Source organism: Conger conger, chromosome 8 (assembly GCF_963514075.1).
Source record: "Conger conger chromosome 8, fConCon1.1, whole genome shotgun sequence".
NCBI lineage: Eukaryota > Metazoa > Chordata > Actinopteri > Anguilliformes > Congridae > Conger > Conger conger.
In genome coordinates, this window is record NC_083767.1 from 40,412,367 (window position 1) to 40,430,928 (window position 18,562).

General features: G+C 46.0%; 1 protein-coding gene across 7 annotated transcripts in view; it reads right to left on the minus strand.

Moving 5' to 3' along the window:
* Nucleotides 1–464: 464 nt before the first annotated feature.
* ppp1r12a (protein phosphatase 1, regulatory subunit 12A) overlaps nucleotides 465–18,562 on the minus strand; it is an 80,783-nt gene continuing 62,685 nt past the window's right edge. For 5 of the 7 annotated variants that reach the window (XR_009709351.1, XR_009709350.1, XR_009709349.1 and 2 more), the window contains 10 exons: nucleotides 17,164–17,344; nucleotides 15,274–15,395; nucleotides 14,059–14,124; nucleotides 11,598–11,614; nucleotides 11,149–11,263; nucleotides 10,373–10,477; nucleotides 9,784–9,831; nucleotides 8,008–8,058; nucleotides 4,992–5,223; nucleotides 465–3,014 (listed from right to left, as the gene is read on the minus strand). Coding sequence is in view for 2 of the 7 variants with exons in the window: in XM_061251197.1 (XP_061107181.1) it covers nucleotides 2,928–3,014; nucleotides 8,008–8,058; nucleotides 9,784–9,831; nucleotides 10,373–10,477; nucleotides 11,149–11,263; nucleotides 11,598–11,614; nucleotides 14,059–14,124; nucleotides 15,274–15,395; nucleotides 17,164–17,344 (792 nt within the window). In the remaining 5 variants the exon portion in view is untranslated. The remainder of the gene's footprint in view (nucleotides 3,015–4,991; nucleotides 5,224–8,007; nucleotides 8,059–9,783; nucleotides 9,832–10,372; nucleotides 10,478–11,148; nucleotides 11,264–11,597; nucleotides 11,615–14,058; nucleotides 14,125–15,273; nucleotides 15,396–17,163; nucleotides 17,345–18,562) is intronic. The other 2 variants (XM_061251197.1, XM_061251196.1) reach the window with 1 other exon arrangement.

An 18,562-nucleotide genomic window follows, 5' to 3' on the forward strand; every position in this document is an offset into this window, starting at 1 on the left:
CATAGGTGCTTGAGACATTTCATATGTAGTTTACAGCACTTAATAGCTCCGATATCCTTTGATGACAGTATAATTGTTACTTTCTTTGGAATTCCACAGAAGGGCAATCGGCGACGTCACAGCTCAGTACAACAGCATGTTTACTCTATTACTTTATGTACAAGCTAACAAGTGTAATACACAGTTTCAGGTAGTAAAAATAAACGGAAAAATGATAAACTGAATTTCTTCGTGTCGAATTTCTTCTTTAAGAGGGTATAGTAAAATCAATCAGTTTTTCAATCATTGACATTCACGAAAACAAGAGACGTGTAGGCCTACCCATTACATGTATGTGTTCATATAATTATACACAATAGTCAGTCACTCAGTCATTAACTCACTCACATGGTTAATTCATGGACGAAAATGATCATTTTGCACATAGGGGACTTTCATTTTTTAAACACAGAAAAATACAAGCATAACTTTATTCCTTTTTATTTGTATATGTCAAAATACAGTTTTTCTCCAAAATAATTGCTTTTCAGCAACTGGTTCCATGCAACGTCAAGGGTATGCTCTGTTCTACCAATAGAACCACCACAGTCCCAGTCATTTCGCTTCTCTCGTCTTAAAGAATAAATAACGTTAATATAAAACACTAAAACATCGGACAGTAGCGTTGCGAAGTCTGCGCGTACACTCGGTACTGGCGTTCATCCTAACTGTTCAAGTCGCACTACTGAGACCTTCTGCTCGCGATCTTTGCCTCCCTGACGTCACTCTGCCTCAGAATCACTATGCACAATATATTAGCTTGCATCCATCCTTCCCACCGTCCAATTACGCAAGATTAGTCCATGACCGGAATATTCACGTTGTTACTTTTTTATACATCGATATATCCTGAGCTTGGTAGTCAGAGCAAAACCTCCCAACTACACGGAACCTATCGCTTAAAAAAAAAAAAAAAAAAAAATACAACTGCCCAGCGTTTGCAACTAAAAATATCCGACAGGACGACCTTGTTTCGCGCGCTCTCTCTCTTTTATGAAGGGGTATAAATTCACATTTAAGTATACAATATAATCAATGATAATACAACAGCTAATGCAAGCTTTACAATGTACAATTGTCTTTTTTTCTTTTTTAAATCAACTCCTCAGTGGTTGGTAGTCACAGCACAGTGCGCCAGTATGAAGTCACTCACGTATTTTACAAGATGGCGTTAAAGTTTTTAAAAGGGAAAAGTAAAAATGGAAATCAAAACTAAAGAGGAAAATGCCAACAATCCGCAAACTACAGCAATATCTCGGTTCACTACTGTAAATTTAAAAGGCCACTGAAATGCATTCAATATATATGTTTTGATGCATGGTCTTTATTTGACATAGTGGTAAGTTCTCCTGCCTGGGCAGGACTCGTCACACGGCATAAACAGTGCACGATGACATTGTAAAAAGGACTGGGTTTCAAAACTCCTAGAATTGAATGACAAACACTAATATCACTGCTTAAAAAAGCACTCTTCCAAAGATACTGTGTACAACGTGTGAAATGTAGTGAAGCAATTATATTATTCTTTTCACAATTACTGTGAACATTTTTTTTAAATTCTGATCACAAAACAAAAGGAAAAAAAAAACAAAAAACGAAAACAAGACCAGTACTGAATACTGATAGCCACCTCCCTGGAGAGACAGGCTCTACTCAACTCAATGACTTTAGACTATAAAAGTAGTTTAAACACCTTTTAATCCTCAGGAGATTGTATATTTTAATAGTAACAGGCGGACCTTGTCATAGGGAACCTTTATGCATGCCTTGTGCTGGTGTCAAACAATACATATGTACAGCATCACTCAGTACCTGCTAAAATAAAGTGTACAATACAGGGTATAAACCAACAACTACACTAGAAATAAAAAAAGAAAAGAAAACAAAAAAAAATTAGACGGGAGCTATGGAGATATGGGGTGAATAACCTATTTCTGATGGACTCGTTCGAGCATTTTTGTTTTTAAAAAAAAATGCATATTGCACATTAAGTGAAAGCTTAAATTCCACCAAAGTCCACCTGCTCTGTACAGCAAGAACTTTCCTTCTTGGAGGAAGAAACGGAAAGATGACACTGAATAGGTGGAGGGGACATTTTGTGTGCATGTGTGAGTGTTAGGAAGAGGAGGAGGAGCATGGAATGGGGGGGCAGGAACGTCCAATCAAACGCCGGGAGTCTTCGGGGAGGCTTCTGCTGGGTGGCAGAGACTCGGAAGGGGCGGGACTTCCTACACGGGAAGGGGCGTGGCTTCAGTTACATGGGGCGGGACTACGGTGACATGGGGCGGGACTATGGTAACATGGGGTGGGGGTAAATTAAGGAAATGAAGGGTAAAAAAACAGAAATGATGGAAGCAGAATCAGGAGGAAAAAAAAATCACACAGCACACAACACTTCTAAGCTTGTGTTTAAAAACAAAAATAAGAAAAAAGGAAAAAGACTGTGGCACCAAAAAAAAAAAGAACAAAGTGTTGAATAACTTCCTCTGTGACAGTCGAGCGCTTTGATGCAAGTGTTTTTTTTTTATGTACAGACTAAGGCTTACTGGTTAAATATGTCTTTGTGAGGCGTCCCCGCCCACGATGTTTCTCTCTCTCTCTCTTTCTTTCTCTCTCTATCTCTCTCTCTCAGTGGTTCTGTCTGCACAGCAGCAGGATGGAGTGTAGGAACCTAACAGGAAGTAGGGGGGGGGGGGGGGGCACACAAGGCGATGGGGCGGTGGCCAATGACAGCGCAGGGTCTGGGGACGGGGGGGGGCGGGGCTACTGGTGACTGTGAATGCGTGTGGGGAGCCTTCTCGTAGCTGATGTCGGTCGCAGTTTAACGTCTAAAATGTGCAATGCCACAGGTCGCTGCGGTGTTTGGGGGCGGGTGAGGGGGGGCCGGGCTACTTGGAGAGTTTGCTAATGACGCGAATGAGGGCTCCGTTCTCGTCCTTTAGCCTCTGGTTGTCTGCTTTCAAGTCTGGTAGCGTCTGGAAAAGGAGGGAGAGAGAGACAGGGGGTTAGGACGAGCCTCCGTGAGTCCGCAGGGTTAGCAAGCAGCCATGTTCTCCCTCGTAAGCAGCGAGCGTTATCTCAATCAGCCTTTTCCTCGGCTCTCATCCAAGCACGTCACCAAAGCCCGGCGATGGGGTCTAAAGTTCCCCCACACAGCTAAACATCCGTGCAGGCCAGACAGCATCCTCCTTCACAGCTGACCAAGAAGGCCTTTCTAAAATACCCCCAGACCCGCTATTATAAAGGTTCACGAAGGCAAGAAAGTCTTTAAAGCGCACACGTACAGGCAGGGTCCGATCTGTAATATACAAATCGGTAATCACAGTTAATTTAGCAACTAGCGATACACAGATAAATCATTTAGAAATTTCACATGAGGCAGTTACTGTAAGCACAGGAGTGTTCAGGGTGGAATCCACTCCGAAAAACCTAAATATTTCTCGTAATAAAAATGTTAAATGTAATCTTTGAAACAAACATTCCAATGATGATCATGAAGGGATGAATGAATCACCGCAGTGAAGGTTTACCTTCAGGTTCAGCCTAACCTTCAGACTCCATGTACTGGTGCTTTAAAAATCACATTTCATACCAGACTGCAGTGTACAGTTACACCGTAATTACAATCCACGACTTCATAAGTCCGATGTAATGAAATCTGCCTCCAGTAGCCAGATCTATTCAGCGTATTTCACCCTGAGATGCAGGCCCAGATCACATGATCGCGTCTTCACTGTCGTCAGCGATGACAGCTCGCGAGACGCTTATTCTAGGTGTTTAAATTCACAGTGCATAATATCACACGTTCCTGAGGTTCCCAGCCTGCCTGAACACAACTCCCGGGCTCCTCGTATCTAAATATCGCCCTTGATGGACGGGAAACTCAATTAAACTCTATCAATAAGAATACTGTTTAATTATCGCGAGGCATGTAGAACTGCGAGTGAGCAGAGAGATGGGGCAGTCCCCTGTGCTAAAGAAAAGCCAACATCAACAACTTCTCTAGGGTGTGGAGAAAACGCCCTCGGCGGTAATCAGGGTAACAATGAGCTAAAACAAGGCCCTTGGTAACCAGGCGCAAGGCTCCAGTGAACTGCAGAAATCACAGGCAGAGAAGCAGGCAGGGAAACCTAACGGCGCTCAGGCTGAAGGGAGATCCGCAGTTTGACCTGGTTTGTAGGTCTTACAGGAATGGCCTTTAAATAGAAAAGGCACACCTTCTCAGCTCCCTTCCTGGGAGGCGTGGAGAGCTGCACTACCTGACGATAGTGTATATTTGTAAACGTACATCTCATAAATAATGTGTATGTAAACGCCGCGCAGAACGGTCGGTCCTGCGGTTCAAATCGACTGTCCGGATATTCATCCAATTCACTGATCAAGCCCCGTATGAGAATCACCTATGTGCTTTGTCTTGGAAACGAGGTATAGTTAAAACACCTTCAGGTGTTCAGAAAAAGACACTGAAAATTGGGAAATTATCACAGGATTAATTTAATTTGGCTATGATATTAGAATGAAGATGTTACCACTATCGTATATAGGCGTGTCTGCCGGGGGATGTTAGGGATCTAATATTAGGGTGGCTTTCGCTTTCCAGATTAACCTTTCGCACATGCAAATGACAAGAGGGTAATATTCACCGCGTAAACACAGATCAATTGTTAGTTAGACTTGTTAAATGGTTGCCGATCCACAAAACATGCAAATGTACGTCATGCTACCCATATGAGACAACCTGGGAAAAGAAATATGCCACCAACAACAGCTAGGCAAAATACCTTTATAAAACAAAAAAATTAAAACGAGGAGGCCAAACAGAATTTGCACTTGTAGCTCAACCCAGCATTAAAAGAACAAAAAAGGCCATTTCCAAAGCACGTACGGAGGAGACAGACCAGGCAAATCTGAGAAATAGCAGGTAAGAAATAGGATCAATGATGAATAAATACTATAAATAATATGGATTCCGGGCGTCACGCTGGGGGCAAAGGGGCCTCTGACTCTGGGGGTCTCCGGCAGGACAGGCGTCTACGGGGCGGGAGAGAGGGGCAGGGGGGCGGACTGGAGCTGGCTGCAGGCCTGGGCGAGACGGGCCACCACACGGGTCAGAGCCCGGTGCTCAGCCTGGAGACGCTCAGTAACACGCCTCAGAGCCTGAACCTGCCGCACCTCACGGAGCGTCTGACACAGAGAGAGAGGGAGAGAGAGAGAGAGAGAGAGAGAGGGGGGGGGAGAGAGAGAGAGAGAGAGAGGGAGAGAGAGAGGGAGAGAGGGAGAGGGAGAGGGAGAGAAAATGAGAGAGGGTGAGAGGGAGAGAGAGAGGGAGAGAGAGCGAGGGAGGGAGAGAGATGGGGAGAGGGAGAGAGAGATAGAGAGAGAGAGAGAGAGGGGGAGGGAGAGGGAGAGGGAGAGAGAGCGAGAGAGGGAGGGAGAGAGAGAGAGAGGGGGAGAGAGAGGGAGAGAGAGGGAGAAAGGGAGGGAGAGAGGGAGGGAGAGAGAGAAAGAGAGAGGGAGGGAGAGAGAGAGAGAGGGGGGAGGGAGAGGGAGAGAGGGAGGGAGAAAGGGAGAGAGAGAGAGGGAGAGAGAGAGGGAGAGATAGAGAGAGGGAGAGAGGGAGAGATAGAGAGAGGGAGAGAGAGGGGAGGGGAGAGGGAGAGAAAATGAGAGGGTGAGGGGGGAGAGGGAGAGAGGGAGGGAGCGAAGGGGAGGGAAAGAGACAGAGACGGAGAGAGAGACGCACAAGGGGGTGGGGGTAGGGCCGGAAAAAAGCAAGAAAAACAAAACAGAAGACGAAATACAAGAAAAGACAAAAAAATGGGAATGAAAGAAGGGAATATGTTGCTGAAAAACAAAGAAGAGCACAAAAGATAAATAATAACAAAATGATAAAGGGCTGTGACGAAAGACGGATCTGAACACGTCTCGAGCAAGCGATCCAGAGACGGTGTGAATCCGTCTTCTGAGTCACAAACAAGACAAAGCACAAAAGAAAAGCACAGAGGAAAAAGGCAGGGGGTCAGGGAAAGCGAGGAGTCGGGGCGAGGGCTGGAGACGGCCGGAGACGTGACAGGCGCTGTTCTCTCTGCAGGAAGCTCGTTTCACGGCTCAGACAGACGGAGGCGAGACGCTTCAATACACGCCGCCCAACAGGCCCAAAAAAAAAAAACTTTGAGAACTCAGCCTGCGACTGCAGCTCTGCGGATTTCACTCCGCACGCCGTCCAAGTCGGAGCGGAGCATCCGGTTTGACGTCTGTAGCGCGTCTGAGGAAGTTAAATTAAGTGACAGCACCGCGGCCCTGTTACCTCGGCGCACCTCGAAAAAAAACGTCTCGCCCCGAGACCACCCGGGACCGGGAGGGCGGCTCGAGGCGAGACGCAGGCGCACCTCGAGAGGCACAGCTCAGGGGCGCGTTCCACGCCAACTTCTCCAACCCGGAACATCTGGCACTGACGGACAGGACACACAAACTGAGGTGAACGAGACCGGGGCGTAACGAGGGCCGGAGAAAATCCCCAGTCCCACGAGCAAACGACAGAAAAAAAAATCGACAGTGAACGAAATCTGGGAGAGGAAAAGAAGACAGTCGCCCAGAGGCTAAGGGGCTCCAGGTGTCCACAGACTCCAAAACAGAGTCTCATATTCCTGGATATCCCGCAGCCAATAGAGAACGTAGAAGAGGCTCGCACATGTCCTGGGTTTTATTTACATCTTTGGATCCCACCGCACGAGGCAGGCCAGTGCTTTTCCCTAATGCTTTCAGTATGGCCTTAAAGAGACAGCTCAGACCTCAAAAACAAAAACAAAAATTTGTAGCATACGGTTGCGTGTGCAAGGAAGCAGATCTGGGTCCAACACATGAGGTAAATGTATTGGATTCACATACTTTTCTGTGCTTGATTGATCTTGCCTGGTGCATACAAGTTACAGAACACCAGACAAGCTCAGTAAAGCAGAGAAATGTGTTTGGATCCAACATGTGCAGGAGTAGGTCTTCCGGGGGATCATTTCTCCGAAGCGGTGAAGCCTCCAGAGGTGGTACGCATGTATAGTCTTGATTATTCCTCAAAAACGGCTGGTTTTGTTTTATTTGAAATATTACAATTTTTTGTTGGAGCCATTTTCTATGGCTCAGGCGATCCGAGACCACACGAGGAAAGATGCACCAGCACGATGCCAATACGTATACTTGCGTTTATAATTGTGAAAATAGTTTTGCCAAAGGTATCTATTATTATTCACAGCCTCTACAATCAGTTTTGGAGTTAAGACTACAAACCCCAGAATGCTCTATATGTGGGATTGAAAAGCTGGCAGGTCGATAGAAACTCCTCGAAATATTGGAAGAGATCCGTCATCACGTTAAAACCATCTGGGCCAATTGAAAACAAACTGAAACTCTTGTCAGGAAAAAGGCCAGTGTGGGTGCAGGTTTCGGGACGAGGTCGATGTGGGTCCTCATCCAGAACCCTGAACTCACACCGGCCCTCTATGGATAAGATAGGACACCACTGCAGGAAAATAATACAACAATCCCCCAAGAAAGCAAATGACGTCTTTCAGGACTTTATGAAACTGTGAAACCATATCTTGCTTTGCCATGGATTAACCTGTTCACTGATATACCCAAATCCCAGAGTCATTAAATGCTCTTCCTACCCACACACCAAATGCTCTCACAACCAAAGAAAATACACTTAATATCATTAATATAAGGTAATGCTTTCTCATCAGAACGAAAAGCATCACACATGCATCTCTCACTCTCTCACTCTCTCACTCTCTCACTCTCTCACTCTCTCACTCTCACAAACATCACACTCTCACAAACATCACACTCTCACAAACATCTCACTCTCACAAACATCTCACTCTCACAAACATCTCACTCTCACAAACATCTCACTCTCACAAACATCACACTCTCACAAACATCACACTCTCACAAACGCACAAACAGCAGTACCTTTAGTTCCTCCTCCATCTCAGAGATCTTCCTTTCTAGAGCTCTTCTTTCCTGTGGACAGGGGATGGATGACGTCACTCATTATCCCCTTACACCATACGACATGAACAAGAGTCACGCGTGTGTCACACAACCACAGAGTCCTCCAGACTGCATCCACTTCCTCATCCAGTGTCAATGTGACGTCTACACATCTACCTGCATCTGCTGCTGAAGTCAACACTATTGCGTGTTGTGTTGCCAATTGTGCTTTGACGTGGATAACATTGCTACTGAATCACTACTGAGTCCACACTATACTTCCAGTGTTGCAGTGCCAAATTGAGTTAACATTGTGTCATGTAATAGTAATATTCACTCAGAGCACAAAAAAGTAAAGCTAATCATTTGACATTTTACATGTTATGATAACAGCCATGGATGAAGTCACTACTTTTACACAAAATACAGTAAAATGCTGTAATAATACCTCTAAACAGGTACAGGCAAAGGCTACGGTTTGGCATATGAACTATGGTGGAGGATAATGGATAATGGATAATGGATGCAGTGTGTGAACCGCGTGGGGGAACAGGGTGAGCGGTGGAGAGAGGTGCAGTCTGAAACACACACGACCGTGAAGCAGGAGCAGCCAACAGAGGGCGCCACCAGGTCAGACAGCACCAAGGCATTATGGGACACGTGACACCGGACTTCTGAACGGTGACGAGCAGAAGCAAGGTAATTTAAACTCAATGGATTCAGTCCAAAAATGTCCAGGCGAATATGAAAATTACAGGGTACTTATTCAGGTATGCGGCTGTCTACCAAGCCAGCAAGACTGTGGAGTGGCAGGACAAACACGTTTAAACCAACGTCACAGAATAGTGATGATTAGATATCTATTAGATTGGGGGGGGGGGGGGGACATAGATGCTTTTGAAACAGAGGGGGCTAGAGTTTCCCCAGGACAACACAGTAATACAATGAATGAACGGAACTTCATCAGTACTCCGTAAGGATAAAGGCTGATTGGCTTCGAGTGAGTGAAACGGGTAGGTAACAGATAATAAAAAAGTTTTAAAAGGATATACAAGAGAATTTGTGATGGGAAGTCCAGTCAAACTTAAGGTGGTGTTTATTAAAATAACAAACTGAAAGGCAAGTGAAAAACCACACGAGCATGTGATATGACATTCCTCTACAAGTTCCACCCTACTCCCCTTCCTTCTCTCTCTCACAGACAGAGACAGACACAGACAGACACAGACAGAGAGAAACAGACACAGACAGACTCCCTGGAGGTGGGCACGCACTGTCTTCAGGAACTAAACAAACAGGTGAAGGAAGGAGCGTGTGATTTGGGTCACGGAGAAGGGGGGGGTCTCCCCAGAGTGTGTGTGTGTGTGTGTGTGTGTGTGTGGGAGGTCTCCCCAGAGAGTAGGAGCAGACAGTGAATCGACAGCCAGCAGCAGTAGCTGCCGCATGCAGTGTGCTGTAGAAACTCAGGTTTGACCATACCACCCAGACGAAATTGGGTCTTGCCAGTAACCTTCAGACATAAATCAGTTTGTTACAACACAAAATGGCCGACAGAGTTAGGCTGAGACAAGGACATTATAATTTCAATCTCCACGGTGACGGACAGGAGGGGTCTTTAAGCCCTTTCGACCGTACAGGCGAAGAATGCGCTTAGTTCAACATTAAACAAGCCTGTTTAATTGTAACAGTACATTCACACGTAATGGCTGATGAGTAATGTTAATACTGCAGAAGTGTATAAGAGGAGGGCTTTACCCTTTTTTCCATTTCCAGCTGCGACCGGTCAGCGAATCTCTCCTGCCGCTGAAACACAAGGCACACACGCTTCAGAATCTCTTCTCCTCACAACATCACCAAATCACGCCATGTCACTTGCACAGACAATAAGCCAGCCCACAGATCAGTAAACGACCCCAAAGGGAATTCATCCAATAGAGAGCCACAGTGAGGACATTTTGTAGTTTTTTTCCGCCATAGGTTCCCACAGCAGACTTCCGGATCTTTCCCATAGGGATTTTTGATTCCTGACGGAAATAAGGTCTGTGGTTGAAGTAAGCTTCAGAGAGTTTCATGTTTTGTTCAACGAGTTAAAAGCGGTTATGTGCTTTTAAAAAAAGCACGTTGCTTACAAGTCGCTATCCTGAAAGTGTAAGGGTAATGCCGCATGCAGTTGGGCTAGCGGAGGCAGGCGGAACGCTACCCCCGTCAGAAATCAAAATGGGGGAAAAGCAGTGGGAAACTGCAGAGGAAACCGAGAGCTCAAAAATACAGACCGACTTCCGGGTGCTTGGGCCACAAACCGCGGCACTCTATTGGGCGCAGGAGAGATCGTACGGGCGCTCACCTGAGTGGCCTTCTCCAGCTGCAGCTTCAGCCCCGAGCGCTCCAGGTCCGTGTCGCGTAACTGGGCCTTCAGCTTCTCGTTCTCAGCCACGATCTGCTCGTAAAGCTGGGAGAGCGGGCGGAGAACACAGCCTTTCAGAGCCAACACCACTCTACACGTTCACGAAAAGGTCGCAGTGTCTTACATTATACATCAAACATGTATGATCACACAAGAGGGGGAAGATAAGTTAAAAATTCAAGACTGCCGATGTTAACGGTCATGCAGTTCGCTTTGCTGTGCCACTGATAGTTGAATGTGGCGCAGAGCATTATGCATAAAAACACTATCGTAACGCCAAGAAATATTCGTGCTAGAAATTCTCTTTGATATGAATACATTTGGTTATATATGGATCCCTCCTGCATTCCTAAAAATCATGGAACGTAACTGAACACAGGGTTTATAAATTAGGTAAAAGGGTGTTAGCTTGGTGTAGGCTTTAATCACTCAACTTTCTTTGAGTTCTGTTTCTAAATATTCAATAGTTTCAGAAAATACAATTCCCCAAATATATCAATACATAAGTGGCAAAATATTTAAATAATAAATGGAACAAAAAAACACCTCTAGGTGCCCTACAAAATGTAGCATGATCTGATTGGATGAAAGGTGTGAGAGCTGAAGTTTAGTGTGATTTCACTGGCTGAAAGGTGTGCGCTGAAGCTTAGTGTGATCTGATTGGATGGAGGGTGTGAGGGTTGAAGTATAATGTAATCCGATTGGCTGAAAGGTACCTTTTTGTAATCAGTGGTGTCGTCCCTCTCCAGTCGGCTCAGGTAGGGCCGGCGGCCTTCGCTGTAGCTGCGATCGTATCGCTCAGTAGAAGTGCTAGTCAGTACAGAGTCGCCCCTGTAAAACAGCATCACCCCACACATCACAAACGCAACCACAAAAATAACAATGTGTTATTTAGCTGAAATTTTCATCCAAAGTGACTTAGTCCAATCCCCCCTGGAGCAATGACGGGTTAAGGACCTTGCTCAAGGGACCAACATCTGTATGGATCTTATTGTGGCTACACGGGGTCTTGAACCACCAACCTTTCGGGACCCTGTTCTTAACGTAGCTTAGCCACGAGGCTACAGGCTGCCCCATTGTAACCACGTATACCACAAAGGTTTAAAATGACGTGAGCCTTAAAGTGGTGTTACATATAAAGAATAATAGTGATGAGCACACATACCTTGATAGTCGGTCACTCTGAAAAAGAAAACAAAGAAAGGGTATTATTTTTAGTGCCGATTCAGGACATAAAGATGTGAGATTTTCGAACATTGTGCAGCTTTTCTGCCGTCTAGACAGCTATGCTGGGGGTACTTGCATTATTAATTAGCTTGTTATAATTTGGGATGCTTAAAATGCCATTAAGCTGCACCACATTCAGAGTAGATCAGACCCAGCTGGTCTCTGATTGCGTGTGATGTGTGAATAGTGCTCAATTAAGAAACATTTTTATCATAATAACGCCTTGGAACAAAACCTCATCAGACCATCCCTGTACAGTAATGGCCTTGTTCTGGATTTGAATTCCAGAAGAAATGACAGCACTAAGCAGCTGCTATCTGCAGAACGCTTGATCTTGCCCGATACAAGAACTGTCAATTTTCTGCATTTCTGCTCATCATTAGCATGCCACCGATACGCTTAATTTGTGAATCGATCAGAACGTTTAAGAGGAAACGGCACTGACTGAATCCATACTGGATGAAACCGAGGTGGTTAACGCTACAGTATGCCCTACATGACCCTGCTGAACATCAAAGTTCCGGTGGTGAGACTTCACAAAGGACACAGACAACAGAACAGGGATCACAAAGACCCTTCGGTGAAAGCAAAAGTAGAATTCTGATCATTTCTTCTTTCCGAGAAGCCTTGAGAAAAAGATGTCCGCACAATGAATTTTTGCTCCCACAGGTTAATTGAAGCAACATTTCCACCGACAAGTTCTTTCGTCAGGCAAAAACCCTGCCTGAGGAAAGACTTTGGTGTGCGGACATGTTTATTTACTGAAATATTTTATGCTGCACCAACTTGGGTTAGATGCACACAGCAGCCTTCATCTGCGCCTGGAGAATATCATCCTTTTCAGTACTGAACCCGTACCGCCTGTTCACACAAGAGTGCTCTCTCCCGTTTAATCCTCCCGTGTTTCGGCCTAGCATCCCCAGGATCCCCGGTCTCTCCCAGCCTGCCGTGCCCAGGCAGACTGCCTCAAAGACAGGGGTGGTGGGGGTGCGGACCGGGGAGGGGTGATGCGAGCACACCCACGTTCGGCTCACCGCCACAAACCGCCATTTTGTTTGCCATGGGGTAGGCATCCAAGACTCTTGGGAATTCTCTTCTCAAATTACGGGCGTTAATCCAGACCCCCTCCTGCCTTTCAGGAGTCTGGGCTTGTTAGCGGAGGGGATCCGACTGCCCGGAACGATCTAGCCTCACTTCAATTTTTTATTTTTTTAAAAGTACGGAGCAGCCAGACCAGATGAAAGGAGTCAACCTATTCAGCAGGTTTCATACAATCTCTTTCAAGACTGTTTCAAAGGAATGTGTCGCTTCACATGGGAGTCAGAGCCAAAGCCAACATCAGAGCTGCTTTTAACCGACCGCTACTATATTTCCACATGGCTACAGTACTGTATTTCCACACCGCTCCAGTACTGTATTTCCACACAACTACAGTACTGTATTTCCACACAACTACAGTACTGTATTTCTATACCCCTACAGTACTGTATTTCCACACCGCTACAGTACTGTATTTCCACACCGCTACAGTACTGTATTTCTACACTGCTACCGTATTTCTGTATTACTACACCGGGGCCAGCAATACAGGTTGTGCACCATTAATGATAACAGGAATGCTTGATACCCATTTTTTGGCACGTGTCTCTACATTGCACTTCCTGAAACTGATCAAAATATGCCAGGAGGAAATAAACACCCAATACATAAATTACTCACAGCTGGGCGAGCAAGTGATATATATATATATATATTTTTTTACAGAGCAATACCCTTGGTGCACTTCAAAAACTTGTTAAAATAACAATTATTTTCCCCAACTGGCCTCCGCACTTCCAGATTGACTTTTAATTCAACCCTTTTTTTCCCCTCTATTAACATAATCGCCGAGGGTCAGTTGGTACACTTCGTCCCTGTTGTACTCTACGCACTTACACTCCACCCAAGCTAGGCCACCCCGAGGCCTGACAGCCATCCTTCAAGAGCCCCCAAGGATATATATTTTTTCTTGCCATACTGGACTGATTGGGCCAGGTACGTGTAGAAACTCACTCGGCAGCTGTTAACTTAATGAGTTTCGGCTGCCACGACTTCAGTTTGAGATCACCTTGGAAAACAAACATTCGCTCTGGTTGCCGTGACAATTACAGGAAGGTGAAAAGACGGGGAATGACTAAGTCCTTTTTCATGCCGGAGACAATCTTTCCAAAACAGCGGAGCAAAGACTAGAGCAAAAGCCCACTGCCTGTCCTCCACTATGCAAGGTGAAGTGGAGAAATGAAGACTGCAGGGACACAAAACCTGGACTGAAAACGATTAAAGCACTCCTGAAAAGGAGAGACCCGGTCGGGAATTCTGGGAAGGGATCTGTGGGCTCGCGGGCCGGCCGGGACCCTTACCTGAGGCTCGCTCCGGTTGCTGCCCTCTTCCGAATCTGACTGACGATCCGGGTCGTTCTCGTCGCTCTGAAACACAGAAAGGGAGCCGTGATTGGTCGACCGGTGTCCTGTCAAAAGTGTGAATTCTAACGGGACAGTATTTCACATCAAATATAGGAATGAAGACTCAGAGATCAAAACTCAAAATGCAACACTTTCCAGAATAATTCCTGCCAACCGCAGGCTGTCAATTCTGCCAGTGAGCCCTTTAAATCACATTCAATTTCAACATCTTTCTCAACAGCTATGACTTGCTATGTATATTCACAGGGTTTGGTTATTTTGCTTCTCAAACTGAACAAGAGTCAACCGGCACTAGCCTAGCTTCGAACAGGACAGGGTATCGGGTTTGCGAACAGTGCACGAACGGTGCCTCAGACAGCTTGAAAGCTGAACTCTTTTACAAGAGTTTGGTCCAATACGCAGCTATAAATAGAGCTTAAAGTCATAAAAACGTCCATAAGGCTTAACTGGTAGCCCTCCAGACCTACTGTGGAGCTGCTTCCACACTTAACACAGAGCAGCGCTCTCAGAGGCTCATTCTGAATAAAGTGTCTGAAGGCCCGGAGCCAGCACACTCACATCTGCCCCACAGGGCCTGTACTACTGCTGGCGTTCATTCCCTCCAATCAGGGACTGCTTTAAACCAGAGGCAGCAGGTGGGCGCAATCTCCGGCCAATCAGTGACAGTATTGGACCATCAGGCAGAAGAGAAAGCCAGCGGTACTTGCTGGCCCTGTGGACAAGATTAAAGTGACCCTACCCTGGAGGAACGGTGAGAGAAGGTGCGCTACAGAGGTATCGTGGGGGAGAGAGAGAGAGAGAGAGGCAGAGAGAGAAAGTGAGAGATAGAGACCAAGAAACTGTGAGAGAGAGACAGAGAGAGATGAAGACAGAGTGTGAGTGAGAGATAGAGAGAGAGAATGTGAAAGATAGAGACCGAGAGACAGTGTGAGAGAAAGAGACAGTGAGAGAATGAGAGACAGAGTGAGAGAAAGTGACAGACAGGTGAGAAATAGAGAAATGGAGTAAGTGAGGGAAAGAAGCAGAGGGAGACAGAGTGTGAGTGAGGGAAAGAGACAGAGATGGAGAGAGTGAGTTACTGAGAGAAAGATACAGAGAGACAGATAGACAGCACGAGAGAGAGAGGAGGAGGAAGAGTGACGAAGTGCTTACATCCTGAGTCCAGAAGGACACCCCGGTGGAGCGCCTCTTCTCCCGGGGCCTGCGGCGGTCCCGTATGGAGCGGGGCTGGGACTTGTCCTCTCCCTCCTTCTCCTCCTCCTTCTTATCCAGCTCTGCTCCGGGGTCAGGGGTCAAAGGGCAACAGTGTGAGCCGGTCTCCCACCATTAACACAGCTCGACCCCTCCTGACCGGTCTGTCTGACCGCTTAGGCACCGCCATTACACAGCATTCAGGGCCAGTGTGTTCTCAAAAACGTTCAGTCTAATGAGATATTTATCATAAGGCTGCTTATCCTCTTTCTATGAACCCCCTTTATGTTATTATTTTTATTATTACATTTTTATTATATTTATGTATTTATTGATAGTTTAAGTAAATATTTAAGGTTGCAAATGGGACAGCATGGGGGGTGGTTGATCACAAAATAAAAAAATACATATTTTTTTATTAATAAACAAATAAAACGAGGAGTCATTGCAATTACCACAGAATATGAGTAATTATGCCCAGCTTGAAATAAAATATCTGGTGGAAAAATTCAGAAAGTGCTGAAAGTAAACCCCAGGGAAATGAAAAAAAAACCAAAAAAAACCTGAAAAAAATAAATAAAAAATACAATTTTGGACAGAGCGAAAAATGGTCCGCTGGGTGTATTTTCTCACAAAATCACCCTCTGTGTTTTCAAACGTTTGCAACTTTCAACATTTCAGCAGGTGACACAGCTTGGCGGGTTTACTCTATTTGTTGCTTACCCAGCATTTATAAACTGTGGGAGGTGAGAACTCTCATTTGCATTAACAATACAGAAGGAGTTTGACTAAGCAGCCTAAAGTTGCTTGGCACAGCTTGTCTGTTTCCATTCTCCAAGGCGTGACTAAACAGACAATGCGCAGACATGCATAGCTGGCTGCAGCTCAAACTAAACAGACGGAGCCATAAGGCAAGCTTTGATGGCATTCTGATCTCTTAATATTACATTCTCAATTTTAGAACCGAGCTCCAGGCCCTTGTCCATGTTTAATAATACCCAAACGCGTATATTATAAGAACAGAAACAAACTTTAGCATTAAATATATTTTTTATGGGGCTTTGAAACGATCTGACTTTCCCATGTGAATGTACTGCAAGGGGCACCATTCACTGGAGAGTGGGCAGAGCTCTGATTGGGCAGGGCTCATGAGATTGGGGTTTGCAAGTGATTCAGGGGAGGTGCCGACGATCGAAGATTGAGAAAGATTACAGAATATGGCTGGGGTTGAGTGCTGTGTGCGTGTGTGTCTACGTGTATGCGTGTGTGTATGTGCAGGTATGTGTGCCTGTGTGCGTGTGTGTCTGCGTGTATGCGTGTGTATGTGCATGTATGTGTGCCTGTGTGCGTGTGTGTCTGCGTGTATGCATGCGTGTGTGTGTATGTGCATGTATTTGTGCCTGTGTGCGTGTGTCTGCGTGAATGCATGTGTGTGTGCGTATGTGCATGTATGTGTGCCTGTGTGCGTGTGTGTCTGCGTGTATGCATATGTGTGTGTGCATGTGTGTGTGCGTATGTGCATGTATGTGTGCCTGTGTGTGTGCGTGTGTGTCTGCGTGTATGCATGTGTGTGTGTGCATGTATGTGTGCATGTGTGCATGTATGTGTGCGTATGCATGTGTGCCTGTGTGCGTGTGCGTGTGTGCCTGTGTGCATGTATGTGTGCCTGTGTGCGTGTGTGTGTGCATGTGCATGTATGTGTGCCTGTGTGCATGTATGTGTGTCTGTGTGCGTGTGCGTCTGCCTGTGTGCATGTATGTGTGCCTGTGTGCGTGTGTGCCTGTGTGCATGTATGTGTGTGTGTGTGTCTGTGTGTGTGTGTGCCTGTGCGCATGTCAGTGTATTCCTGACCTTTCTCGGTCTGGCGCGAGGTCCGGGCCGAGCTGGGGTAGGCGGAGGTGATGCCGCTCAGGCTGTTTGGCCGGTTGAGCGAGCTGGAGGAGTACAGGGAGGTGCCGGAGGAGGTGAGGGAGGTGCTGGAGGCCGGGGTGGTGGAGCTGGAGGTGGAGGATGGCCGGTAGCGCTGGTACGTCTGAGCAGGAGGGAACGGGGCCGGGGCGACAGCACAGCGTCAGCAGAGCGGGTACGGGCACAACACAACACGGCCGTGGGGCCTATGGCCTTCAGTGCTACTCAACTCCACGTCCTGCGGGCCGCAGTGTCTGCGGGCTTTTTCTCCTACCGTGCGCAACATCACCTGATTTCACTCATTATTTTACCTGCTTGGTTCAGATAATAAGCTAATAAGTGAAATCAGGTGGTGTTGCGCACGGTTGAAGCAAATACACTGCGGCCTGCAGGATGTGGAGTTGAGTAACACTGGCCTAGTGGAAGGTTGGTTGTTCAAGCGCCAGTGTAGGTACAATAAGATTAGTGCAGCCTTTGGGCCCTTGAGCAAGGCCCTTAACCCCCACATTGCTCCAGGGAACACTGGCCCCCTGCTTAGTCGAATCAACTATAAGTCACTTAGGATAAAAAGTGTCATCTGCATAACAAATGTAATGTGAACAGCTCATACTGACACTGACTGAGGAATACCATAACACACACAGACATTAGGAAAGGTTTCTTCACACAGAGAGGGGTGACTGTGTGGAATAGCTGACCAGGTCATGTAGTGGAGGCTGGGGGTTGAAGACCAGGCCTGATACGGTGCTGGGTACTATGTAGCTTGTAAACTGGGAAATGGCGAGCATTGTTGGGCTGAACGGCCTGTCCTCATCATTATGTAGTATTCAGTCACTGAATCAAAATTCAAGAGATTTCATCCCAACAATCTATGTGCTATGGCGAAGTTGGAATAAATGTGAAATACCGTAAATCCTCAAATTGTGTCCGGGGTCTTTTATTTACTTAGGCTGCACAAAGCACAGGCCTTTATTTGGGGCAGGCTTGTATTCGAGACAGGACTTTATTTCTTTTTTGGCTTCTGTTGTAGAATTTTATTCTTAGAAATAAAGTAAAAGGCTACACTTAAAGTGAGCCAACACTGTTCAACACTTCCTGTAACTGTTCAGAAATCAATTAGTGTAAGCTAATCAGGAACACCGTTTGGTAAGTCATAGTGTAAGTCTTAACAGACTTAGTTTATTGCAAATATTCTCAAACACAATAAATCACATGCAGAATCAGAGAATCCATAAAATAACAACTTGCCAGACACGCCTTCATGAACAATAACAAATTAGCGTAGATAACAGCAAGTTAAGGATCTTTTTTTCCTAAAGTGCATTTTATTGTGAGACATGCG